Source organism: Oncorhynchus nerka, linkage group LG17 (assembly GCF_034236695.1).
Source record: "Oncorhynchus nerka isolate Pitt River linkage group LG17, Oner_Uvic_2.0, whole genome shotgun sequence".
In the NCBI taxonomy this organism is placed as follows: domain Eukaryota; kingdom Metazoa; phylum Chordata; class Actinopteri; order Salmoniformes; family Salmonidae; genus Oncorhynchus; species Oncorhynchus nerka.
Genome location: NC_088412.1, coordinates 42,564,879 through 42,592,430, shown reverse-complemented (window position 1 = coordinate 42,592,430; position 27,552 = coordinate 42,564,879). Strand labels below are relative to the sequence as shown.

Genomic DNA, 27,552 nt, shown 5'->3' with positions numbered 1-27,552 from the left:
CTCTCTTCACCTTGACGTTAGGACGTCATGAGCGCGGTGTTGGCCGCTGCGTTGAAAAGCAGCGGGTTTTGGCGTGCATTTAACCCCCTCTCCTAAACTCAACCCCCCTCCCTCCCATCGATTCATTGCCCCTTCCCAGGATCCATCACTTTCTCGCCTTGTCAGTCCTAACGTTCTACACAGTAACCAGACTCAGTATAGTCACAATATAAGGTCGGGCTATAGAAAACCTAACGCTAAGAATAACAAATATGTCATTCAACATGCAAATACAAAAACTGAGGCAAATGTAGAAAAAAAGATTAGAGCAGATTGTGCTGAGGGGCTGGCATGTTAAAACAAGATCATAATGCCAACCCCATGTCAATCCAATCTCACAATCCAGTAAAAATCCTTTAAAAACGCATTAAAGGCCATATAAAATACTATTGTTGCATATTTCCCCGCAGAACAGATATTAGAAAAGTTATCCTTTGGGTTTTCAAACCGGCCCAACTGAGGACCAAAGACAGAGTTTGCTTATGAAGGATTATCAAGCCTCAACGCACATTGAACCAAAACGTCTAGTGGGAGCTTCTGGTGATCATCTAACTTCAACATTCACTTCATGATCAGATATCTTTGAATCCCTTGCTGATTTGCAGTGCTTTGAAATCTCAATTGCATTAACAAAAAAAAAATCAAAATGTAAGAGACATAGCTCATGATAAATACTAAAAATGCTAACTTTATATTATAGGTCCTACAATGGCACCAGATGCAAAGAACCCATCTGGGCTATTTTACAGTAAAAGAAAAAATAATACTTGTAGCACGATATAAAAAGTACATGGTATAAAACACAATTCTACGTATGCACGTCATCGCATAACCGAGGCATGAGCTTTTAGTGTTATAATAACTATATTGGAATCAGCTTGAGTACAATTAATAAAATGACAAAAAACAAAAAACAATGTTTACAAAAAAAAAAAAATCAAACAATACAATTTTAAAGTTTTAAAGCTTTTGTAGTGACATTGTAGCGAACCACAGGAAACATTATTTGGTATACAACACACTTTGCTCTCATGGCCGCTAACGCTGATATATAAGTGAATCCAAGATGGTTGTCTTTGTGAACAGAAGCAACAGTAACAAAGCCAAATCGGGTTTCTTATTCTAACCCAAACTGACAGTTAGGATACTGTTGGTGATATAGAAGAAGGTTTACAATGCTGTTGCCAAACGAGGTCCACTTTATACAAAGAACCTACAGACTGGACAACCTTGTAGCCAGTAAAGATCCATTTCATAACTGCAGTAAGTTAAGCAATAGCTCCACCTAGTGGTGAAAAAGACTCCCTGCATACATTTTGACAGTCACGTCAAAGCAATACCATTGGAAGCCAAATGTATTGATTTTCACCAAGTACTTGTTCCACATAGAAAGTCACCCCAAGAAAGAAAGGAAAGCTGTGGAATTGCTTTAATCAATTGTGATTCCAAAACCAGAGTGGGTTATCGGAGGATGTCTTATAGAACATACAAAACCAAAAGTACTAACGTTGTTAGTTTACCATACAGTAACTTCAATAGTGAAGTATACTTTAATACGTGTCATGTTTTGATTTGCTTTTGTTCTCTCAAGGCTTTGATTAATATTCGATCTTTGATCCAAAACTGAACTCAGATTGACGATATGTGGTCTGGCAGACAGAGGTTAGACAGACAGAGCATAATATTACTGTACACATGGAGAAGTGGGAAGAAGAGATAATGCTGATTTGAAAAAGTAGCAAAACGTAGTCTTTAGATATGTGGAGTGAGTCTTTCATCCTGCTTGTATGGCTGTGAATATATGTGTATAGAAGTGTGTGTGTGTGTGTGTGTTTACAGCCAAGTGAGGAAGGGCTCGCTCTTGTTGAGGACTGACTCCACGTCGTTGAGGATGGGGATGAGGTCTGCTCCCTCCAAGGTTCCCAGGTCCACGTTGGTGCCTGGCAGCGAGTCCAAGAAGTCCGGGAAGCGGCTGTGCTGGGGCACGTTCATATTGCCCGCCTGAGCCATGCTCTCACCTGGAGGGGGAGATGAAGGTCAGTCGAGGGGGGGGACAGAGAGATAGAGAGAGAGAGAGAGAGAGAGAGAGAGAAAATGTTTGCTTTGGCAATGTATGTGGTAACACTTTCCATGTCAATAAAGCCACGTGGGAGAGAAGGTGAGAGAGAGGGCGAGAGAGAGAGTCCTACCTGTGTCCATCTCCTCCATGTTATTAAGGAAGTCCTCTGGGGTGGTGGGGATGCTGTAACAGCCCAGCCCCAGGCCACTGTCTGTGCTCTGCTCCCGTGAGTGCTGGAAGTGACCACTGTGGATCACATACATGACACAGACATTAATACACTGATCCCTTCTGTCCACAAACTGAATCACACTCTACAGTTTGAAAGCTGAAAGCAGAAGACAGGCGAAGGAGAAGAGAATAGCCAGGGGATAAGAGGGAGAGGGGGTGTTGAGAAAGAAGGGAGAGGAGAAGAGAATAGCCAGGGGATAAGAGGGAGGGGGTGTTGAGAAAGAAGGGAGAGGAGAAGGAGAAAGAGGGGAATAGCCAGGGGGGGATAAGAGGGAGAGAAGGGGTGTAGCCAGGGGATAAGAGGGAGGGAGTGTTGAGAAAAGGAGAGGAGAAGGAGAGAATAGCCAGGGGATAAGAGGGAGAGGGGTGTTGAGAAAGAAGGGAGAGGAGAGAGAGCAAGGAAGGGGGGGGGGGGACTGAGACAAAACAGAAGCAAAAGAGGAGGGATAGGTAATATATGGGAGTCAGGAGTGCACTTGCCTGTTGAGGAAGGGGTCGGATCCATTGGTGGGCATGTTGCCCTGTGTCATGGACTGGGCAGGATTGCCACCGGGGGTGGGCACTGGTGCCATGCTCTCCGAGTCCATGGGCAGCTGTCTACACAGCGCCACCTCCTAGGGGGAAGCAATAGGCAGCAGGGGAAGGGGGAGGAGAAGAGAAGGAGATTGGGAGGAGAGATTCAAGATTACTGAAACTATGTTCATTATTGTTATTATTGAACATGTGCTACAGCACAACGAGGAGAAACATTTGCTGACTCCAGAACAGGGACAGAATCTGCTTCTTACAACTATTACAGAACAATTAACCAAGTAGTGTTTTTCCAGGCCACAGGCATCAGAATAGCATAATATATTAGTGAGTGTGTGAACTTCACAGCAATTATCTGATGTGAAAACACACACACTTAACAGTCTTAAAGAAAGTGGGCCACTGGTTAAGTAATAGGTGTGTGCTTTCTGATGTACAGATAACCCTACCCAAACACACACACAGTTAGGCACTCGCACGGGATGAGTGTCAAAGACAGACCTACACTGGTGGGACTTGGAGGAAGGGAGAGAGAGGGGGCTAACCTTTGCCGGTCCCACTGCCCTGACACGGTTTCTGGGGTTGGATCAGTGCCAGCCTCCATGCCTCAGGCACTACTAACTCCCAGTGCACAGTCACCGGAGAAACACCAGCTTGCCATTCCAATTCACTTTGAATGGCTTCCCCATTCATCTGATGGGCTGTGTGTGTAACAAAATGGCTGTATATCTAAAGGCAAGGGGCTTTCCAGGCTGCTGAATACAGCTTTATAACAGTTGATAGGTGTGAGTGTGACATTGGAGCTGGATGGACTGAACACCACACTGTATGGTAGTGAACAGAACGGTTAGAGGAGGAATACACCAGTCTATATGGATCTATTTGCAGACAGTCAGACCAAAGCAAAGTCTAGGGGACGACAGTGGAAAATAGAGACGCTACTGCTAAGGATGGGCCTTACTGACACACCACACACACCTCCCCTCTCCCAACCCTTGGCCAACCCCAGGCCATTCAGTGCTGCTCAGTGCTCAGGGTGGGCCAAATGTGTGCCAAAGAGTTCTGGGTAAGATAAACACTTTCTGGATGAGGTCACTGGCTGGATGTTGAAGGCAGCCATTTTGTAAACAGACTGGTGTGCACATCTCTGACACACTAAAGGCTTCAGCATGCTTCAGTTCGGCTAGCGCCGAACAAGCGTGCTCGCATACTCCCTGAAAAGACCTTTGCTTCTGAAACAATAGTACTGTTTGTGCATTTTGAGATGCCGTAGCCAGTATACATTTCCTCAAAATAGTCAAGAAAGGAGATCTTAGTCGTAATTTTAGGTGCAGTATTTCTCAATGAAAAGGAGTCGTCTCTCATTGAATGACAACAAGGATTTTATTGAAGAATCCCTACTGTTGACCAATCACTGACAATTGGCTACAGACTTCCGCTTACCTCACTACAATTTTTTGGTGTGCCCGAAAAGCCGAAAATCTGTCGAAGTCCAAAACGTCACAAAATGTTGTCGAACTCCTCTGAATTGTTTCTGCTAGGAAGCATACGGACACCTTAAGAGTTCAGTGTGCTCTCTCTCTCTTTCACTCTCAATGTAAACACGGCTCTTAAACACTACCCTGCCTTCGTGCAAGTGTAGGAGCAGATGGCTTAAAACAGAGAGTAGCTAGTAGCTAACCCTTTTCAGCCACCAGGTGATGCTAATGTTTAACCCCCAACCCCCCCTGCCACACGCCAGCAAAAGGCCCAAAGCATGCGCTCAAAAGAAACTACTGTCGAGGTAAGCGGTCAATTTCCTGTCTTTCTGAGAGTCTGAGGAAACCCCCGAAGACGTGATGCGTTGGCTTGTGGCCAGTGTGTATGTGTATGCGTCCATGCTAATGTGTGTTTAGCTTGAATAAATTGGGTCGAAGTGTCTTTATGAGGAAAAGAGGAGATAATGAGTGATTAGCGATATTGTGAGCAATAAACAAAAGAGTGAGACTTGAAGAGGAAGACCGAGAACAGAGCAGTCTCTCTGTCTGTGAGACCAAGGCCATAGGGGCAGACCAGACTGGGAGGATGAGGGAAGGGGGAATGTAATACATTTGTGTGTTATATGGCTTACTAGAAATAGGGGGCTGTTGCTTATACTGTACTAGGCCGTATCTACTTAACCATGGCCTTTCTCTCATGATTAGAGCTTAGAGGACTCATACGGGCTCATACTTTAGCAGCTGGGGGTTATTTTTGAGGTCCAGACTGCCTCACCTGTCTCATGAGCTCCTCCTGTCGTCTCTGGATCCTCTCCCTCTCCAGCTGGATGCGCTGCAGCCTCATCTTCTGCTGGTGCTGGGAACTGACCCCCACGCCCAGGGGACTGGACAGGCTCATCATCCCAGCCTGGGAGCTCTGCTGCTGGGGGAGTGAGCCAGGTGAGCCCAAGGCTTGGGCCTGTTGGGGCTGCTGCTGCTGGGCGTGTTGCAGTTGCTGCTGGTGATGGTGTTGGGACATCACTGTGGAGGGAGAGACAGAGAGGAGGGCGATAGGAGGGAGAGGGGGGAGTTGTTATTAAGGCTAGAAACAACGAAACACAGTGGAGGACAGAGAAAAAGGGGCGAGAGGGTTATCTTGAAGCTTACAGTACTGTGATAAGAACGACTGCGCTAGTATGTACACAGTACCACTACAGACACTTCTATCAGGTCTATTCAATCAGGTGAACAGCAGCTGATTCGGAACACTTTGAGCTCAGCTCACTTCACTAGTTCCACATCACCTCTTTTCACACCACTGCTCTGGGGTAGGAGACAAGCTCCAGATAGTAAGTTAGGCTGGAAATGGATCACCCACGCATAGGCTACATGTATTCATTTGATTTAACTAGGCAAGTCAGTTGAGAACAAGTTCTTGTTTTACAATGACGTCCTTTTGTACGTGTACAAAAGCACTGTGTGCGCGCGCACTTACACCACACAGGTGTAGACTGTCGGCATAAACACTGCACATGTGATAGAGCTTGGTCAGGTTGTTTCTCACTGTCAACAGAGCCTATGACACATACTTTAAAGCACACCTGCAATATGGATAGAATACTGCTCCTGCTCTTAAGGGAAACCAGATGGCCAGGACAGACTAGACCTCCAGCAATAGCATCTAGACTTGGCTATTCCAGACAACAGCCAAAAGGGGTTGGTAAGGTTGGTTTCAGAAAAATAAAAAACAAAACAAACAAATCAGAGAACATTGTTTTTGGGACTTGTCTACTGTCTCTAGTCAGTTAATCATCAGCTCATTCTTTCGAAGACTGTATCATCATTATCAAGCAGTGACGAGCTGCTTTTCTTTGTTACCAGTGGGCGTTAATAATTAGCTAGCCCCTATGTCTGACTCTGTGATCCCAGCCAGCTCAGTCACACAGAGTGAGAGAAGTGTAGCTTAATGAAGGCCGTTCCGTTTTTCCGGATGCAGTGTTCCGTTTTTTTGTCTCAGGACAGGACAGACACACGGTCACCCTACTCTCACAGGAACAACTAGACTGACAGAAAAAGAGAGAGAGAGAGAGAGGGGGGGGGGTGATCCAAGCACAACAAGCATACAGTATTTAGTTACTGTACTGGACAGAGCCTGCCTTGGGTCTGGACAGGGAGAAATGATGTGATCATGATTTGGTCAGTTCATTCACTTGGTCAACATTATTCACACCTCAATGGAAGTCTTTAACTGCAGCTTCACCACTATTTTTTCAGCAGTATCGAATAAAACCTTGCTCAAACTTTTAATGGATTCTCCAGAGCACAAAGTCATTGTGTGTGTGTGTGTGTGTGTGTGTGTGTGTGTGTGTGTGTGTCGTAAACTAATCACACATGGCATAAATGTAGCAGTAAAGGCCCGATTTGGAGCCGAAAAGGCACATGGCACAAAAAGCAGACAGTCTGGTGGTTTCGGTGTGGACAGTCTGCTCTCTCTCCTTCACCCCATCTCTTTCCTTCTATCTCTCTCAGCACATCTGTTTCTCTTTGCCTCCATCTCTCCCCTTTGCCTCCTCACTCCATCTCCTCCTCCCCTCTCCCCCTTGGCAGTTCAGTGTACCTTTCTCCCCCCCTCATCTGTCAGCTGGACCCGTAGTTTACGTGAAGTCTGGATGAAGAGCAAAGAAGGAACATAGTTTACCCAACCTCCTTTCCCAAATCACAACCAAATGAGTTCAACACAGACTCAGTGTGTGGGGAAAGTTTGACTCACGTAAGAAAAAAATGGTTTTGGCCTAGCTGTCATGCAATGTATGATTTCATCTTTCTATCTATAAAAGCAACACATTTGTGGAGCATAAGGTGTTCCTCAGAGCCCCCTTAACGTACTTCACAATTCGGCAAAAATAACCATCCATAATCGTCCTATTACACTCAATGACGTAATTCCCAGAGGCTCGATGCACGGCCATTTTGGTTCCAAAGCTATTCATTGCAAAAGTCTTCATGTTTGGTGAAGGGGCCAGACAGGAAACCGTCCATTAGACATTCAAACATATCAAATAGATTATGCTGACAGCTATTAAGAGGCCTGGGCTAAAGTACATGACAATAATGGGAACATTTATTTATTATACCCTTGTTCTGTTAGAACCAAATAGCTTGAGCGGAGGCCCTACGTTTGGATTTGGGCCAAACAGACAGAGACACACATGCATACACATGGCATGCATGCATGCATGCATGCAATTGCACACAGAAACACTCAAAGCAGCATGTTTAGGTTTGGGTCTGGGACAAGCTTACAGGGCAGGACACACCCTGTCAGAGTGTGCATATTGGGGCTAGAGAAAACAGACTGCAGGCTTTGCACAGCTCCACACAGCCTCAGTCACAAGTAAAATAACACTCCTCTACTCCCTCCTGTTTTACCCTCTTCTCCCAGGATCTCCCTCGCACTTCCCCACCTCTCTAACCTCTCCGATAGACTAGAGCAACAAGACGACGAGCCAGCACACTACAACCCCTCACAACTCTGTCACAACATCAGGAGAGAAATGGAGACAGAGAGAGATTGAGAGAGAAAGGAGTAGCAGGGAAGTTGGGGTCAAAGTAAAAAGGGAGGAGGTAAGGGCGTTGGGAGAAAAACAGAAAGGAAGAGCGGGAGGATGAGAAACAGGGGGACACGGTAGGTACCGAGTGGCGCTGCTCTGCTAACAAAGACCTTGTTTTGTTTACTTCCCAGAAACAGTGTCAGCTAACACGTGGAAAAACAGAAACTCATTAAAACCTCCACCATCTCCTGTGTGTGCGTTCGTGGGTGTGTTACATTTGATAAGAGACAGCAGAGTGATTTAACTTCTTGGATATAGGGGGCGCTCTTAATTTATGGATTAAAAACGTTCCCATTTTAAACAAGATATTTTGTCACGAAAAGATGCTCAACTATGCATATAATTGACAGCTTTGGAAAGAAAACACTGACGTTTCCAAAACTGCAAAGATATTGTCTGTGAGTGCCACAGAACTAATGCTACAGGCAAAACCAAGATGAAACTTCAAACAGGAAGTGAGCCAGATTTTTGAGGCGCTGTGTTCCAATGTCTCCTTATATGGCTGTGAATGCGCCAGGAACGAGCCTACACTTTCTGTCGTTTCCCCAAGGTGTCTGCAGCATTGTGACGTATTTGTAGGCATATCATTGGAAGATTGACCATAAGAGACTACATTTACCAGATGTCCGTCCGCCTGGTGTCGTCCGTCGAAATTGGTGCGTAATCTCCAGCTGCATGTATTTTCCCATGTGATTCAGAGGAGAAACAAAACTGCCACGAATGACTTATCATTGAATAGATATGTGAAAAACACCTTGAGGATTGATTCTAAACAACGTTTGCCATGTTTGTCGATATTATGGAGTTAATTTGGAAAAAAGTTTGGCGTTTTGATGACTGAATTTTCGGGGGGTTTTCTCAGGCAAACGTGATGAACAAAACGGAGCGATTTCTCCTACACAAATAATATTTTGGGAAAAACTGAACAGTTGCTATCTAACAGTCTCCTCACTGAAAACATCTGAAGTTCTTCAATGGTAAATAATTTTATTTGAATGCTTTTCTTGTTTTTGTGAAAATGTTGCCTGCTGAATGCTATGCTAGCTATCAATACTCTTACACAAATGCTTGTTTTGCTATGGTTGAAAAGCATATTTTGAAAATCTGAGATGACAGTGTTGTTAACAAAAGGCTAAGCTTGAGAGCCAATATATTTATTTCATTTCATTTGCGATTTTCATGAATAGTTAACGTTGCGTTATGGTAATGAGCTTGAGGCTATAATTACAATCCCGGATACGGGAATGCTCGTCGCAACAGGTTAATATCATATAAAAGGATATGTGGAAGTGACACTTGTAAGGATCGAGTTTTGTGTGTGTGTTTGTATGTGCATGCTTGCACGCGAGTGTCTGTGGTCGGGGATCAAGCAGGCCGGCAGCACTCACACACAGCCAGTCTTTGAGGACAGTGCAACAGGACCCGTTTGGGCAACTGGCTGGGGAATGAAAGACTAAAACTCTAAAGTAAATGCATTATTTTAAGGTCAGTGCCAACTAAAGATAAAGCGGACTATAAGTTAATGTTTTCCATATTCAAAGGAATTTTTAACAGAGCAATTTAGTGTTGATATGTTCCTCTCCTGGATATGTTTCTAAACCAGTCCATACTCCAGGCAGAAAACAATTCCCATTTTAAAATCTGACACCAATTAACTCTCCTCTGTCAAAGAAAGCTTCTGTTTTGCCTCGTTGGTCTTACCTCATCCATCTAGGGACCCGACAACATCCATCTAGGGACCCGAAAACATCCATCTAGGGACCCGAAAACATCCATCTAGGGACCCGAAAACATACATCTAGGGACCCGAAAACATCCATCTAGGGACCCGAAAACATCCATCTAGGGACCTGATAGTGCAGAGGTTATCCAGCGCACAGAGCTCCTGGGTACTCTCCTGTTGCTCCCCCAGACACACACCTCATCGACAGGCCAAATCATATACACACCTCGTCCACGCATAAACACATCTCCCACTATTTCACTCGCATCACTAACTAACTAAACAGACTATAGTTGAAATACAAGCACCCAAATGTGTACGTCAAATACACACACAAAATCAAATCATCATGCAAGGATAGGAGAGCACTGTCAGGACAGGAAGTGACACAATCACATGTAGAAATCAGGAGAACCATTGGTCACTGGTGGGAGGGAGAGGCAATCATTTTTATTGGCTTGGCACTGTCATTGGCTATTGGAATCAGACTTGGTATCCAGATAAACATGTGATTGGGTTTCTCAGGAAGATTTAGCTGACTCTAGTCCAAGCAAAGCATTCCTCTAGCTTCTCACAGGCAAAGCTCAGTCCCAGGAGGCAACAGGGGGCAAGGGGTCAATGGCCAGGTATGAGAGATCAAGGGGCATGGTTTGATTAGTTTAATGCTAGTAATTTTGGGGATGATTGGTTGGTTGGAGGTTTGAGCAAGTTGAAAGGGTAGCGATTTGGGGGATTTGCGGTCCACTTGCTGTCCAGGGGGTACTTACTGAGGCGAGCATCCACACGCGGGTCGAGCCAAGACGTTCTGTGTGTTTTGTGGTCAATGAAGTAGGTTTCTCCACTAGGGTTTTCAGCCTGCTCCCAGCCATCAGGTAGCTCTCCTGTTCACAAGCAGCAGCAACACCACATCAGCCAGAGTACTTCACCTTAACCAAGCCTGACTGATGCAAGTTTCTTGTGACCAAATTTCATACCTTACAGTATATGTTCATTTGATTGGACAATAACACTTTTGGGGTATTTGATTCTTTGGAGCGGAAACATACTGGTGAACAGTAATCTAACTAATTACAGTTTAACACATTTTCAATGTTTCTCCCCCAGTCACTCACCTTTTGTTTCATCAGGTGATTTGACTAAGAATAAAGTCAAGGGGTTGAAGTGGAATGGAGAGGAGCAGAGCGCTTTCTCACAAGTTTCATGATGAGTCAACATGTCTAACAGGGGAGATGAGCCTAGTCATGACTAGAGCGAAATCTGAAACTCACTGCGTTGCCATGGGAGATAAAGTGTCAAGGGATGAGTGGGAGGTGAAATTCCACCGAATCTATTCTAGAACTACAGAGACAGTGGTCAAGATCACCAACGTAGTAGTGGAGAGATGCCAGGTAGCTAACAGTATATTTCTAGTCGTTTCTTAGAATCAGGTGTTTTAGTGCTGGTCTGAAACAAAACCCTGCACACCATCACCTCTCCAGAACCAGGATTGGCGATGATAACTCTAGATACCCGTACAAGAATCAAGCACTTCTCATGGAGTAGACAGAATCTACAGTAAGGGATCAAGACCTCTAACTGGCAACCATAGACCTGTGTGTTGTCTGTTAAAACCCCAAAGCAGAGTGTGCTAACATGTCCATCTGAGAGGAGAGAAGAAAACAAAGGGGTAGAACACAGCCATCAGGACAACAAAGACAAAGATAATTCCCCTTCAACAAAAGACTGGGGCGTCCGCAAGCATTGTTCCAGCAAGAAGGGGGGGATTCAAATCCAGTTCTGAGATTTGAACTTGTGAAAACTTTCCATGGAAGATTTGCACAGAAGTTTGAATTAGGCCCACAGGCTCCAGTCGGGATCAGTCCTGATGCGCTTTAGGAACAGCCATCAGAGTTATTTTATAGTCATAGGTTTTAGAGAGTTTGTGTGTGTGTGTGTGACATCACTCCAATAGAGCAGTGGTAAAAACATCCCAGTGATGTTTGAACAAGTCGAGCAGGGCGGTGTATATACAACTACTCAGGTTGAGCGACTCCATTCATACACTCGCACACTAGGCCACACACACACACACACACACACACACACACACACACGCGAGCGATCCCGCTCCATTTCTGTCCGTCCTAAATTTCCTAGGTCTCTTGACATTTTCCACTTGTTTGGCTCTCACTCTTTCTTGAGTTTACCCCTCCACTGCACAACTCAGCCCATCCCTCTCAAACTGCAGACACCTTTTTTCCCCATGTCATCGACTCAAATGGCATAAAGCGCGCACACACCCTGTGCTGAACAAGGCAGTGGTGATGGTCTGCAGGCTGAGCCAGGTGGCTGTGATATGGGTTAGCTAGGTCTATTATTAGGTGCGAGCTAGGCTAATGCCAACGTGAATGAGATTAACCAGTCAATGCCAATCTGTGTTATGAAGGAGCTGTCAGGCTCTGTCAGACTAAGTGGAGCATAAGAGGGTGGGGAGGGTTTCCTTATCTCACCTTCAACACAATAACATGCCTCTCTCAGGCAACACAGATCCTGGCTTTTGGTTGGTTCACACACATTCCTTTGGTGTTATTGTGGAAAGGGACTGCGCATGTTATTGTGGTAGTTCCCCAGGGTGAAACACGTCATTGGTCAGAGTGATAATGGGCAGTGCCTTGTGGCAGATATGTCAGCACATAGGCGTCAAGAAAAGTGGGATATCAGTGTGTTTTGGTAAGCTACTAACTCACGGTGGTTGGCCCAGTTGAGTGTGTCAGGGTTTAAGAGCGGGAATCGGGTTGCCGAGATTCACAGAGATATCCTGCCCAAAGCCACTACCGTTTCCCGGGATAAATAACTGCGAGAAACCAGTAAATGATTATAAATGAACTATATGAACAGCATGATGTGAAATGGAACTGTTAAATGATATGCGACGTCTAAAAATCGGCCTCATCTGTTCTGCTATGTGCACGATCAAGGCAACGTTCAGGGTGGGGACAGACCGCGCAGTTCACAGTGCATGTATCACCTCATCAGCCGGTAACTTTTGTCTTCTTCTTGTGACTGGTACATTTGCTGCAGCATAGCCTACTGTATGCTACAGTAATATTATAACCAATATATCTGAATGCTCGTCTAATTTAATCTCCATCTGGCTTTCGGGAGTCATACGCACTATACACACACACCAGTACACATGGGTTTTGTGTTGTAGATATGTGGTAGTGGAGTATGGGCCTGAGGGCACACACTTATTGTGAATTCTGTAATGAATGTATTGTAATGTTTTTAAATCGTGTAACTGCCTTAATTCTGCCGGTCCTTGGAGCAGCTAATGGGATCCGTAATTTATACAAATTAAATACCTTATTTTGTGTGTGTGTGTGTATGGGGGGGGGGGGGGGGTGTGTGACTTCATTAAAATTGCAGCTGCACTCGAATATTGTTGCTTTAAGTTAGTGCTTACGCGAGCATGGTCTTTCTCTCACCGTCAATTCCATTCAAATTGTATCCAAAAAACGATACAGTATCGATACATCGATGTTGACGATACAGTATCGATATAGATATACTGTAGATAGATGTCCTAGCCTAGGTAATAAATTCAATGCAGCATTAGCCCTTATATTTAGCTAATTCATTATGGGGTTGGGTTCTACTAAGTTAACATATGGAATTGTTTTAAGGTGTTCGTACCATGGATCATTTAGCTATTTGATTTAGGAAGGTATAAAAAATAAAAATAAATGATTTGAGAAAATTACTACTAAAGCCCATAGAAACACATTGAATAACACTTTCGTAAATGGTAAAACAGACTATCAAAAAAATGTATAATAAGAAATACGTTTTTTATATAGGAGATAAGAAAGCTCAAATATATTTTGGGGGACAAATATTTAACATTTTTTGTTGGCACAAAATGACTTCTATACTTCCATTCATTTTTTAAACAGGTACTAGGTTACCTTCAGACCAAGGTAAGAGGGATGCAAGCTTGCTCTTGTTTGCTGAAAGTTAAATACAGCAGCCAAAAGAACCCCAAGGAAAGGAGAAGACGCGCTATGGCACAGGGGTACTCAACTACTATTTGAGAAGGTCCAGTGACACAAATTTCCTAGGTGGCAAAGGTCCGGAGGGATATCGTCGTTTATCGGCGCTATGGTACAGCGTAGTAGCAAACATAGTCGTCTACGACTTAGGAAACATGTTATAGAAAATGTACATTAAATACATTGAGACTAAGAACTTTAATTACTTTAATAACTCCTTTAGCATGTAAACGTGGAACATTGCTGAAGAACAAAAGTGGTTGCATAATTGTCTATAAACAAAGTGCACTCTGAACCGTTGTACACGGGCCTTGAATTAACTTTTTACAATTATTATTATTAAATAAAGTGCATGTTTTCTGGAGAACAAAGAAAAATAATCTGAATGCACAGAGTGTCACTGTGGGCCATGCAATATTCATGTATAAGTCACTCTGGGCCTTGCCGTCGCATCAATGAGAGAAATTAAACTTGGTCTCCCGGCCAATGCTTTGAACTTTGGCACTGAGAATAACTCCGAGACACTGGTGCAGGTGTTCATTGGTGAGCCTGGTGCGGTATTTGTTTTTAATTAAGTTGATTGTGGAGAAGGCTGATTCACAGCTGTATGTGGAGCCAAACATGGTCAGGATGTATAATGCCAGTCTCATGAGAACAGGAAAAATCAGTTGCAGGCACCATCTTTCCCCAGAAAGTGACAGCGTCACAATCACCAGCCTGCTCCTTCAAAGACACATTTGCTTGCAGCTCAAAATCAACATCATTTCAGTAATGTAACATCTACCCATCTGAAGATCTGGTTAGCTTCTTCTGACAACTTGGTTGCAGTGTTATCTGATGAATCATCCACAGCTAATGAAATGCATGCTGCATTCTGAATGGCCTCATCAAGTTGTGAAGTTAAATCTTCAGCTAATGTGTTTCAGTTCTCTTCATTACAGTGGGATCTGGTTGATCTTTCCCTGAGCTCATCTTTTTGTTGACCTTCAAGGAAGGTGTCAGCAACTTCACACATGCATCCTTTTACCACTTCAGCATCTGGATTTTCTTGTGCGTGTTTTCCCAAAACCAAAGCTATCCTCAGTGAACACTCCATTGCACGCTGTTGGGCTGTCAGGGAATTGACAAGGACTTTGATGGACCACTCGTATTGGGATTTGTGTTGGTTAATCTGGTTTGTTATCACCTCCGTGTTCAGGGGCTACATCTAATCAAATGTACTATGCCTGGTGTCATAATGGCGCTTAACATTGGCACTTTTCAGGAGAGTTATGGACTCGCTGCATATCAGGCACATTGGTTTTGTGTTAGTTGCGGCAGAATGAATAAATACTGTTCCTTCCATTCGTCTTTGAATATACGGTTTTCAGAGTAAACTTTTTTAACAAGCCATTTAACAAAGATACTGGTAACTAAGCTTCTTCTATGATACTGGTAACTAAGCTTCTTCTATGATACTGGTAACTAAGTTTCTTCTATGATACTGGTAACTAAGCTTCTTCTATGATACTGGTAACTAAGCTTCTTCTATGATACTGGTAACTAAGCTTCTTCTATGATACTGGTAACTAAGCTTCTTCTATGATACTGGTAACTAAGCTTCTTCTATGATACTGGTAACTAAGCTTCTTCTATGATACTGGTAACTAAGTTTCTTCTATGATACTGGTAACTAAGCTTCTTCTATGATACTGGTAACTAAGCTTCTTCTATGATACTGGTAACTAAGTTTCTTCTATGATAATGGTAACTAAGCTTCTTCTATGATACTGGTAACTAAGTTTCTTCTATGATAATGGTAACTAAAGCTTCTTCTATGTGTGATATTACCAGTTGAACCGCACTTTATTTCTGCCTTCTTGTCCCAAGGTCCCGCAGAGGATATTTGGATTGGTGTGATTGGGTAAGCGGCCTCTTGTATTTGCATATAACCACGCGATTGTATTAGACGGGGCACTAATAGGTGGGCGTTGCTTCGAGAGAGAGCGCGAGAAAGAGGATGCTGAGAGGCCGCTGAGCCCAGTTGATGTTTTTTTTAAAGCTGTCTAAATATAAATTGATTGACATTTTATATAACAAATGTTGTCCGGTCCGGATTGACCCTTCTCTGGGTTCGGACCCAGACCACGGTCCGCCAGTTAAGTTTGGCTGCTATAGCAGTTATTTATTCAGACCCATAAACATTCAATCTTCGTGAAGAGAAAAAGCCGTACGCATCTTATTTTAGTCCTGTATTATTCAAGCATGTCATTACAATGAAGATAAGGACAACGAAACTAATTCATATGTACCTGTTGAGGAAGGAATGAAGGTAATACACACGTCGCACAACATGAGGGGAAATATTGTGAAAGGTGAGTCAGCCTACTAATTATCACCTTTTGAAATAGGCCTATTATATTTCAGAATGAAACTAATTCACTAGCCTATAACTGTAACTTTGTAGGCCGCATGTCCTGCACCAGCATTGCATGTTCCCTCCCAGCTTCATGGTTTGAACGAGGTGCGTAAATCCAGTCCATATAATACAGAATAATAAAATCCACATCCAAAAAGACTACAGGAGGCCGTTTGATTTATTTACCTAAGAGAGCATACAATCGATGAGCTTTCATGTTATTCTGTTGTGCGTAATGTGCGGTGGCCTATAGCCTGTCAGAAGTACGCCTATTGAATAACGGCACAATCATTGGAGCTTTATGTAGGGCTCATCTGGCTTTTAGGTGGCATCGGCCTTGAATTTTTATGCCGATCAAAGCTCTGATCAAAGCTCTAATCAAATCCAGAAATTTGCGTATGTTTTAGAATTAAACTTCCAGTTTTGGTGGGAAATACCAGGTTACCCAGGAGAAAAGTGATTTATTCTTCTCAGAGTGGAATATTTGTAATATACCAGGAAAGTATTCAACCCTAGGGTGTGTGTGCGCGACACTAACCGAGGTTGGGCTGGGACAGGGCCATGTTGCGTTGCTGTGGGGTGGCGGAGGGTGGGGAGCGTGGAGGCTCATCTGATTCATGGCGGCCGTCATGGTCTTACGAGGGTCATGCCAAGTAGTGATCTTCTCCACGTGACTACAGAGAGACAAAGAGAAGAGAACATCAGGTTAGACAGGAGAAGAAAAAAAACATGTCAGAGATGGTTTCCAGGGTAACAGTCTTCAATTCCTTCCTCTACTCGTCTCCCTTTCAGATTCCCTGTCCCACATCCACATAGTGATTGGGGGGACAAAGACACAGAATATAGCAATATCATATCGATTCTATGACTCCAAGTATGGCTTCTCAAAATAAAACAAAAAACATTAGCTGGTTCTAGTCAGTTGTACACCTGCACCAAACCTCGTATTTCTCCATCTCTAGTTCGTTATCAATCTTCTTTTTAAATGGTGAACCTACATGGTTTTCAGCACTTTTAATTCCATGACTGATCAAATTCATTTTCTCGCGGCACTCTCTTGTCCCTCTGCAGCAGCGTAATATGTTCGGAACACCGAATTGCAATGCATATAGAATCGTGAGAATCTCCATGCATATTGTATCGGCACCGTGATAATATTGTATTGTGAGCTCACTGGCATTTCCCAGCCCTACACCCATAGCTAGCCTGACGGTAGATAAGCTACTGTACACGATATTCCAGCCCTGCTGCATTCTTCCATAGGACCACATAAGAAGCAGCAGGCCTAACAGGTGGTTAGTTACCGCAGCTCAGTGGCTCATAACTATCACTGATCATTATATCATCAGGGATTACGCAAGTTTCAGTTCCTACAGACCTGCCCTAATGCAAGTGTAATACACTACATGATCAAAAGTAAGGACACCTGCACATCGAACATATGGAGTTGGTTTCTCTTTTGCTGCTATAACAGCCTCCACTCTTTTGGGAATGCTTTCCACCAGATGTTGGAACATTGGCAGCAAGTTCCCACAGAATTCAGCCACAAGAGCATTAGTGAAGTCGGGCACTGATGTTTGGCGATTAGGCCTGGCTCGCAGTCTGCGTTCCAATTCATCCCAAAGTGGTTCGAAGGGGTTGAGGTCAGGTCTCTGTGCAGACCAGTCAAGTTCTTCCACACAGGTCTCGACAAACCATTTCTGTATGGACCTCGCTTTGTGCATGGGGACATTGTCATGCTGAAACAGGTAAGGGCCTTCCTCAAACTGTTGCCACAAAGTTGGAAGCACAGAATTGTCTAGAATGTCGTCGTATGCTGTAGCATTCAGATATTTTTGTATATATAGTGTACTGTACGTTGATAAGAACATGTTTCTGGTGTAATGTTTTTTGTATCATTGCTAGGCTTTTGTCTTAAAAAGGAGAACAACAGTTTTCAGCTGTGCTAACAATTGCAAAAGGGTTTTCTAATGATCAATTAGCCTTTTAAAATTATAAACTTGGATTAGCTAACACAACGTGGCATTGGAAAACAGGAGTGATGGTTGCTGGTAATGGGCCTCCGTACGCCTATTTAATTATTCCCATAAAAAAAATCTGCCATTTCCAGCTACAATAGTCATTTACAACATTAATGTCGACACTATTTCTGATCAATGTGATGTTGTTATTTACATGGACAAAAAACAAGGATATTTCTAAGTGACCACAAACTTTTGAACGGTAGTGTATGTATGTATGTATGTATGTATGTATGTATGTATGTACACACATACATACATATACAAGATCAACAGATTCATATCTGTATTCCCAGTCATTTCATATCCATAGATTAGAGCCTAATGAATTTATTTAAATTGACTGATTTCCTAAAATGAACTGTAACTCAGTAAAGTCTTTGAAATTGTTGCTTTTATATTTTTGTTCAGTTGCAAATGATAACAGTTCCTCTCTCAATTAAAAAAAATCTTGCCAAGACTTCTCTTTCGATAACCACCAAGCCTCGGTGTGAAATAACATTTTCATGCTCTTATCCCATATCGCTATAAGGTTTTGCGAACAGGCGTACATGATGTGGTTTACGATCCAAGTTACCTGCTGCATAACTCTGAGTTCCGCGCGCACATCTTTTGCCACCATTTGCCGCCAGTGTATTCATTATAGCTCAGTGGGTGTATTATACAATGTGTCCATATGGCAGAGGGAGACACATTCATAACAAGAGTGCAGTTGCCTGCCTGCCATTCCGTGAGAGATTGTGTGCAAAAGCCAACCATTCGTTCCCATGGAATCAGTTTTTTTTATCAATATAGCCACGCAGCACATAGAACATACCCTGTGCAGTTTCATGCTTGGGAATTGTGAGATAGCGCAATATGTCCTCGTGAAGAACATCCGACAAGAAGAACATCCGGCGAGCAAGAGTCAATGCATGGGCATCTCGGCCCTCGCAGCTAACGTTCATTTGGAGAAAATAAGGTGGGGAGATTTAGAGTTTCCTCTTGATTGCGAAAAATAGCATCAATTTTTAGTTTCACGGAGTTATCTGACAAAAGGTATTGATGTGAGTTTCTGTGCCTCAGCCTCCCCACACATTGTTTTCACATTATCAATTGCGGGCTGGTAAAACCAAAGTCTCTGCAATCGGTGTGGTTTCATAGCGTAGCGGGCTTAGCCATTCACCGTGGAATGATTGAAGTGCAAAGGTCAAGTGAGGCCTTTCCCATGATCTAAGGGTGCTCTCTGGTTGAATTTGAACTTTTAGATTTGAATCATTTAAAATTGAGAGGTTAACCACATTCCAATGATTTGAGAGACAAAGACGATATTATAATATACATTTTCGTAGTTTTTTTTAACCAGGATTTTGGAAATTCTCCTATCAGGTGACCCCTAGCTTGGAAAACACTGCTCTACACTACACATAGCTTAATTTCAGTTTGTGACAAAACAAGCAAACTATTAGAATTTTAGCAACCAGGAAATGGAAGAGCGATTTCTGCATATTGCACCTTGAAGACATTCATGACCTGTAGCTAGTTACATTGTCACTCACGAGATCAGCCAGGCTGGAACATGAAAGTACACGCAGGCACGCCAATATGCACACACAGGAAATTGTTGAGTTCCACAAAATGGAAGATATCGTTGCGGATAAAGTTCGGAATGACAATTTCATGTGTACAGCATCTAAAAGACCTGCATCACAATGCTGAGACCTTTGGGTGTTTTTGGAGCCTTTGTTCGTGTTTTTGGACACCCTGGAACTCCAGAATGACGCTCAGGATGTCAATCGCTGCAGAGGTAAGTTTGTCAAAAAATATATATCTACACCAAGCCATTTACATCAAAAATACAGATTAAGTTCCAAATTTTTAAAATTCTCCTTCAAAATGTTCAAGACTAACCATTTCCCTTAAAGAGCAATAAAAGTTATATATATGTATCCATCTATTATACTGCCATCTCAGTGCGAGAGATGTCATACTAGTTTGTTTAAAATACAAGGGCCAGGAAGAAGTCTTGACGGCACTGTCACATCACTGCATGGGACAAGAGACCTGTTCATAGTCTCGCTCATTCCACATTTATATACACCCATAAATGCAGCACAAATGAACTTTTGCATGATGTGAAAAAGAACTGGAGTGTACTTACAGTACCAGTCAAACATTTGGACACAAGGGTTTTTATTTCTACCCTGTAGATTAATAGTGAGGACATGAAAATGATGAAATGACACATATGGAACCATGTAGTAACCAAAAAAAGTGTTAAACAAATCAAAATGTATTTTATATTTGAGATTCTTCAAATAGCCACCCTTTGCCTTGACAGATTTGCACACTCTTGGCATTCTCAAAACGAGCATTATGAGGTAGTCACCTGAAATGCATTTAGATTAACAGGTGTGCCTTGTTAAAAGTTCATTTGTGGAATGTCTTACCTTCTTAATGCATTTGAGCAAATCAAGAACAGCTCAAATAAGCAAAGAGAAATGACAGTCCATCATTACTTTAAGACCTGAAGGTCAGTCAATTCGGAAACATTTTAAGAACTTTGAAATTTTAAGTGCAGTCGTAAAACCCATCAAGAGCTATGATGAAACTGGCTCTCATTAGGACCATCACAGGAAATAAGACCCAGAGTTACCTCTGCTGCAGAGGATTGCAGCCCAAATAGCTGCTACACAGTTCAAGTAACAGACATCTCAACATCAACTGCTCAGATGAGACTGTGAATCAGGCCTTCATGGTCGAAATGATGCTAAGAAACCACTACTAAAGGACACCAATAAGGAGATATGTATTGGGCCAAGAAACACAAGCAATGGACATTAGACAGGTGGAAATCTGTCCTTTAGTCTGAGGAGTCCAAATTTTAGATTTTTGGTTCAAACTGCTGGGTCTTTGAGACGCAGAGTAGGTGAACGGATGATCTCCGCATGTGTGGTTGCCACCGTGAAACATGGAGGTGGTGTGATGGTGCTTTGCTGGTGACACGGATTTATTTAGAATTCAAGGCACACTTAACCAGCATGGCTAACACTGCATTCTTCAGCGATACGCTATCCCATCTCGTTTGTGCTTAGTGGGACTAACATTTGTTTTTCAACAGGACAATGACCCAACACACCTCCAGGCTGTGTAAAGGCTATTTGACCAAGGAGAGTGATTGAGATGGCTGAGATGGTTTGAGATGAGTTGGACCGCAGAGTGAAGGAAAAGCAGCCAACAAGTGCTCAGCGTATGTGGGAACTTTTGGAAAAGCATTCCAGGTGAAGCTGGTTGAGAGAATGCCAAGAGTGTGCAAAGCTGTAATCAAGGGAGGCTACTTTGAAGAATCTCAAATATAAAATATATTTTGATTTGTTTAACACTTTTGTTGATTACTACATGATTCCATCTATTATTTCATAATTTTGATGTCTTCACTATTATTCTACAATGTAGAAAATTGTAAAAAAGAAAAGAAAAACCCTAGAATGTGTAGGTGTGTCCAAACTTTTGGCAGGTACTGTAGATATATACAATCAAGAGAATAACACTAAAAAGCTAGGTTTAATAAACTGTTTACAATGGACACTAAATAGTCAGTCAGAGTGGTGCGGTGTGAGGGCATAAAGGGCTTCCCACACCATGTTGTGACTCACAGAGGCACACTGGGAAGGTAAAAGCCACTTCCTGTTACTCTAACCCAGTCAGGAAGAATCCACTGTGGGGTTAGTCACCAGAAGCAACAGGGCCCCAAAAAAACAACACCGAGCTGAGATGTAGATTACCAGACATTGCTCTGTGATTTACTGCAACAGTGTGAAACATTTTGTTGAGTCAGTATAACTATGTTTACTCTGAAAAAAACAGTGCTCAAAAGCCTTTGCTAATGTAGAGAGAATACCAACAGACATGCTTCCAAAAAGTGAAAGCGTATTTCAATATCAAACCTCAGCTGCAGACACTCCAGATGCTCCATCATAACACAGAGATGGAGGCTAAACACCAAACATGGTAATAGGCCCTAATCTGGGTCAGGCTCTAAATAATTATTGTGGCCTGCAGCTCTAAGTAACCACAAGACTCCAGTAAGACAACCAGCTGCGGTGCCGAGTGTGTGTGTGTGTGTGTGTGTGTGTGTGTGTGAGAGAGAGACATCAGAGGAAAGGCTGATTAACGTTTTTAAGACTTGGGGCGGCAGAGCGTCGCTCTTCAGGGCAGATTTATGAAAGGTCTGTGGGAGAGTTGGATGAAGTTGCCTCTAGACACTGATCAAAGGTCAGTTTGTGTTTCCTCTAAATAGATAAGGGTAGAACTTGGAGAGGGTAAGCTTATCCTAGATCTGTGCCTGGGGTGGGGGTTGCCTGGTGGACGTCAGATCACCGCAGGGCCTCCGGCTGTGTGGAGTGGATGGGATTGACCCCTGAATTAAGGCCCATGCCCAAGCCTTTTAACTAGGTCTCACTCTGGAGGAGTTATCGTCATCTACTCATTGGTTTCCACATGGGTGATTGAAAGCTCTACGAGGAGAAATTAATTAAAGTAATCAAACTAGGTTTTTATCTGTGGATGAATTGTCAGAGTAGAGAACACACAATTTTGTACGACTCAAAATTCTACAAAGATCAAGCAAAAAAAGCACCATATGCATTTCAGGTAAAATAAGAACCCAATGTTTATCTCCCAGGACAAATTAACTAACAACATCAAGCTAGATAAATGTCCATGAATGCTCCATGTGTTTTAACCTGTCCCCAAATGAATATAGTTGGTTCACAGTTGGTTTTGGTATTTTAACCTGCGTGTCATGAACGCGTCTGGGTGGGAATAGACTAAATCAACATGCGCACGATTGTGCACTCGCAGTGCCGGTTTCGTTAAGGTGTTAGTGGGAATATCTCACCAGGGGAGGACCATCATAAAAACTATAAACTACTATTTATCCTTTATGGGATAAAACTATACTAAAAAAATTAAATATTCAAGGCCACCAAATCATTTATTAAAACACACTGTTTTGCAATGAAGGTCTACAGTAACCTCAACAGCACTCTGTAGGGTAACACTATGGTGTAGCTGGAGGATAGCTAGTTTCCGTCCTCCTCTGGTTACCTTTACATCAATACAAAAACCTGGAGGCTTGTGGTACTCACCCCCTTCCATAGACTTACACAGTAATTATTAGAACATCCGGAGGACCTCCCCAACACATCAGAGCTCTTAGGGGATAGACATTGTCCACCCAATCAAAGGATCAGAGAATTAATCTTGTACTGAAAGCACAAGCTACTTCTAGCTAGCACTAGAGTGCATAATATGTGGCGAGTAGTTGATTCAAAGAGAGAGAGAAAAGACAATAGTATAACAAATTCATTCATGAAAAAAATGGAGAAGCGACCGAGAAAGAGCGATCTAGATTTCATAATTTTTTAAAACTTTCACATGCAGCTAGCTAGTTTAGCCTACTCAAACAGCCGGCTCAAACAGAGAGGGATGCTATGTTAGCTAGCTGGTTATGGCTAACCAACATTGGAACTGTTCTAAGTCAAGGAAAACATTTGGTTTTATTAAACCGCGGCACAACTGTGTAACTGCTCAACTGCTTGCTGACTGTACACTGTACTGCATGTTTGTAGCGTGTTTACTCCAACCATGTTAGTTCTAGTAGCTATGTTGACTATGACGTTAGCTAATATGTAGGCTTATGATATGAAGGTTTGGTTTGGAAAGGCTTTTTCACCTGGTCATAGACAGCTGATGTGTTGTGCACTGAAGTCCACAAGTGAATGGAAAAGGTGAAAGTAGGAGAGCTCAATGAAAGGAATCATGCTGTTTGTATGTGGCTGCTATGAAAGCCAACCGTGTTTGTGTATGATCAGGATTGTATTCATTCTGACGATTCTGTTGAAAAACATTTCTTAAAAAGGAAGCAAACAGAACGAAAGCCTGAATTTGTCTAATAGAAACTCTTGTTTGCAACTGTTGGACCAATGATTACACCCTAGATCAGCTAGATGCAGGCAAGATGGTATTGAATGTGTCAATGTGTGTAAACTTTCATTTAAAGGCTAGGATGTAGCAACCTCATGATGGGTACAGGGAACATTTGAATATGAAATCAAATATGAATGACAGTCATCCAATATGCTCTAAAAGAAATAAGGCCACGCTCATTAAAAAACAAACATTGTCCTCTCTCATCTTAAACAGCACCAACCACCACTGCTCCTCACCTCTGAACAGCAGTGGATCAGCTCTCTTTTCCCTTTTCTTTCAAAGCAGAAAGCAGGTGATCCTGTCCTCTTGCCAAGTTGAACTGGAAGATCCGGCATTAAAGCCATCACCAGGATGGCACAGTGTCAGAATCAGGAAAACACATATACAGGGGCTTGCATAAGTCTGCAGGGGGCTGAGATGTTGGGTAGGCCTAGGGGGCTTCGTGTGGCGGTGTTTGGGAAAGAGAAGCACATTGTTTACAGAGGAAATGGGAACAATGGCTGGAGCAAAGGTAAGGGACGGCCTTGCAGGCTGAAACAACAGTCCCCATCTGTTGCACGCCACCACACACAAACTATCCCACTGCACTCTGCACTGTCTCTAGCACACCTCATAACTCACAAGACTTCAGCATAAACAGTCTCTCCGTCCTCTTCTCCCCCTAGCCTCCCTGTTTACGCCAGCGCTACACAGACCAACAGGGCCTTGTGTGTACGTGACCCACTGAGGGGCTGGATCTACACGTAACAGCAACACACTATGGTACTCATCTTACCCATTCATTTGAAATTGACGCCTGCAATGCATTTGAATCTCTACCTGCATAACAATGTATGAGAATGTGAGGAAAGCCAGAGTGGTTAAGGGCTAAATCACAGCAGAAAAATGGCGGAGCTCACTATTTACTTTGGGAAAAGTGGGGCGGGGGGGGGGATCCTAGCTCCTCTTCTGAGTTGTTGTTGCTGAGTGTTGTCCTTTTGTGTTTCATATTTACGGTATGGGAGGGAGGAGGGAATGAGGGACTTGAGAGGTGCTGGGTTGTCCCGTCCGGCTGCCCCTCACATGCTGGAGAGCCAGCAGTGTCTCTATAAATACACTGCCTACGCGGCTGGCAAGCAGGCAGCTGCTGCTCACACAGACACACACACTTATTGTGCATTCATGGTACACACACACACACACACACACACACATTAGGCCATACAAGGCCAGTGATCCAAGTTATGTAAGTGATTAATGTGATGGCTCTATGATTGCCACCATGTAGTGTTATGGGAGGTGGAGTACATATTGTAGGTGGTCTAACTGCTACATGGCTCAACATCAGACACAGTTCAGACACTGTTAACAACTCAACCTGAGCTCAGGGAATTTGTCCGACTTGGAGCCATGGAGACATCAATAGACACCAGACATTGTTTGGTTCCCTCCACGACATTGCCAGACAGGCACTGTAACTACAGTGATACACACTGGGCAATATGGAGAGCCTTTAGATTTACACAGTTAGGCAAACTATCCTCCATACTGGTGCCAAATGTTTAATCAATCAGCACAATACCATTCTGATTCACATTCTCACTAGAATGTAACCAGTCTTAGAACGTTTAATGTCAACATGGAACCTGAAACCCCAAAACATGGTTTACCATTGTTTCCTTGTGTAGGCGTTATCTAGGTCTCGTCTGGTGTTATGTTATGTGTACATGTTAATCCATCCTTTGCCTCTTACATGGACATGAACAAACCCACTGGTTCATCAGGTTAAGCCTAAAAGTTGGCTTTTCTCTCAGTATACAACCAGAACCTGCTCTGATTGTTAGACAAGAAATTAGCAGAAGGCAGAGCAGAGAGCTTTACAGGCCTTCTCCATATCACATTCAACTTTCATTAAGGCAAAACACTAAAGTTTCTCTATGGCTGCATGAACACAATAGCAGAATGAGTGCAGGGGTTATGATAAGAGACCCCTATGGGGCCTTGTTGAAGACCATGATAATGCAATGTAAGGTAAAATGGTGGAGAAATGGTTACAGTAGAAGTATGTGTAAATATGTAATATGGAGATTGGGTGGCAGCCTACATTATAGACCTATAGCTGAATTCTAAGGGCTGTTTTGTGTGAAACCACACTGGATTGTGTCTGATTGTGATGTTGTACGCTGATAAACCCAGAGGCACAGATTGTGCTGCTTTCTGAGATTCAGTGATAAGAGAAATACTGAGATGGACATACAAAAATGGTACAATAACTGCCCTGCCATAGAGACTGCACTACATCCTACACCCTCTCTATTATACAAGAACAGACACGGGACGACGGTTTAACACAACATCAGATTTGGAGTTTAGGAAGGCGAATGGTTACAACAACAACACACACACACACACACACACACACATTATGGTGAAACAATGTCCTATATGTAATTAAAAGGTTGTCTGAATCACTGAACCACACCAGAAAGTGACCGGGCCTTGTTGGACTGAACAGCATTCCCGTTCCCTCCCTGTAACCTTAAGAGGCCGGGAAAAAAAAGGAGAGGATTGCTTTCCCATTCTGCCCAGGCTCTAGAGCTCTGGTTACAAGGAGAATCCCCCAAGTCATCCACACAATGGAAACCCAACACTGACTGTAGAGGACTGGGTCTCAATGGGAATAGGAGTCTCTCTGTCTATCTATGGCTAAACACTGTATTTCAGGGGCTGAAGACTTGCCCAAACTATTAGGAAACCATAGAATTCTAACAAGAATAGCATTAGCTATAGATCTATGGCAGTGTTTCCCAAACTCAATCCTGTGGACCCCAAGGTGTGCATGTTTGGGTTTTTGCCCAAGCACTATAGCAGATTAAAATTACAAAAGTTTGATGAGTTGATTATTTGAGTCAGCTGTGTAGTGCTAGGCCAAAAACCAAAATGTGCATTCCTTGGTGTCCCCTAGGCCAAAAGAAGCAGATCTTACGGTCGCTTTAATTCTCTGTAAGGTCTGGTCGGCAGGCTGCCATGATCAGGACACCGCGGAGCCGCTTGGAGATATGGCTTGGAAAACATACCTCGAACCAGAGATGGGAGAGTGCACTGTACTCTTAATTATCCCATTATCCAAAATGATACATTGAGAAGATTGAAATACTGAGTTTTTAATTAAACTGCAGTTTTTGTCAGCATGCTAGGCTAGCTAATGCTAAATCAACCCATTGGATTCGACAACACTTCCAGCAGCAACTCACCCCAATGCAAGATGTTGCATTTTCTTGGAATCCAAAGGGCTGCTATTGCATAAGATGACAAAAACGGCATTTTAATTTGAAACCAGCAGTACTCCAATCTTCGAGTCACCATTCTGGGATAATTAGGAGTACAGAGACACATTCCATCCCTGGATTTTCCCAGCCATATACCGCGCCGGACTAGAGTTGTCCACATTGTGGCATAGCACCATTTTGACTAGAGAGAAGAAACTAACGAAAGTCAC

General features: G+C 43.1%; 1 protein-coding gene across 1 annotated transcript in view; it reads right to left on the bottom strand.

Annotated features, from left to right (window-relative positions):
- Positions 1-115: 115 nt before the first annotated feature.
- The window catches only part of LOC115145281 (WW domain-containing transcription regulator protein 1-like), an 81,821-nt gene continuing 54,384 nt past the window's right edge, over positions 116-27,552 (bottom strand). The window contains 7 exon segments of the mRNA XM_029686726.2: positions 116-2,057; positions 2,229-2,344; positions 2,810-2,943; positions 5,114-5,358; positions 10,419-10,532; positions 16,619-16,675; positions 16,678-16,754. Coding sequence (XP_029542586.2) covers positions 1,873-2,057; positions 2,229-2,344; positions 2,810-2,943; positions 5,114-5,358; positions 10,419-10,532; positions 16,619-16,675; positions 16,678-16,754 — 928 coding nt within the window. The 3' untranslated portion in view covers positions 116-1,872.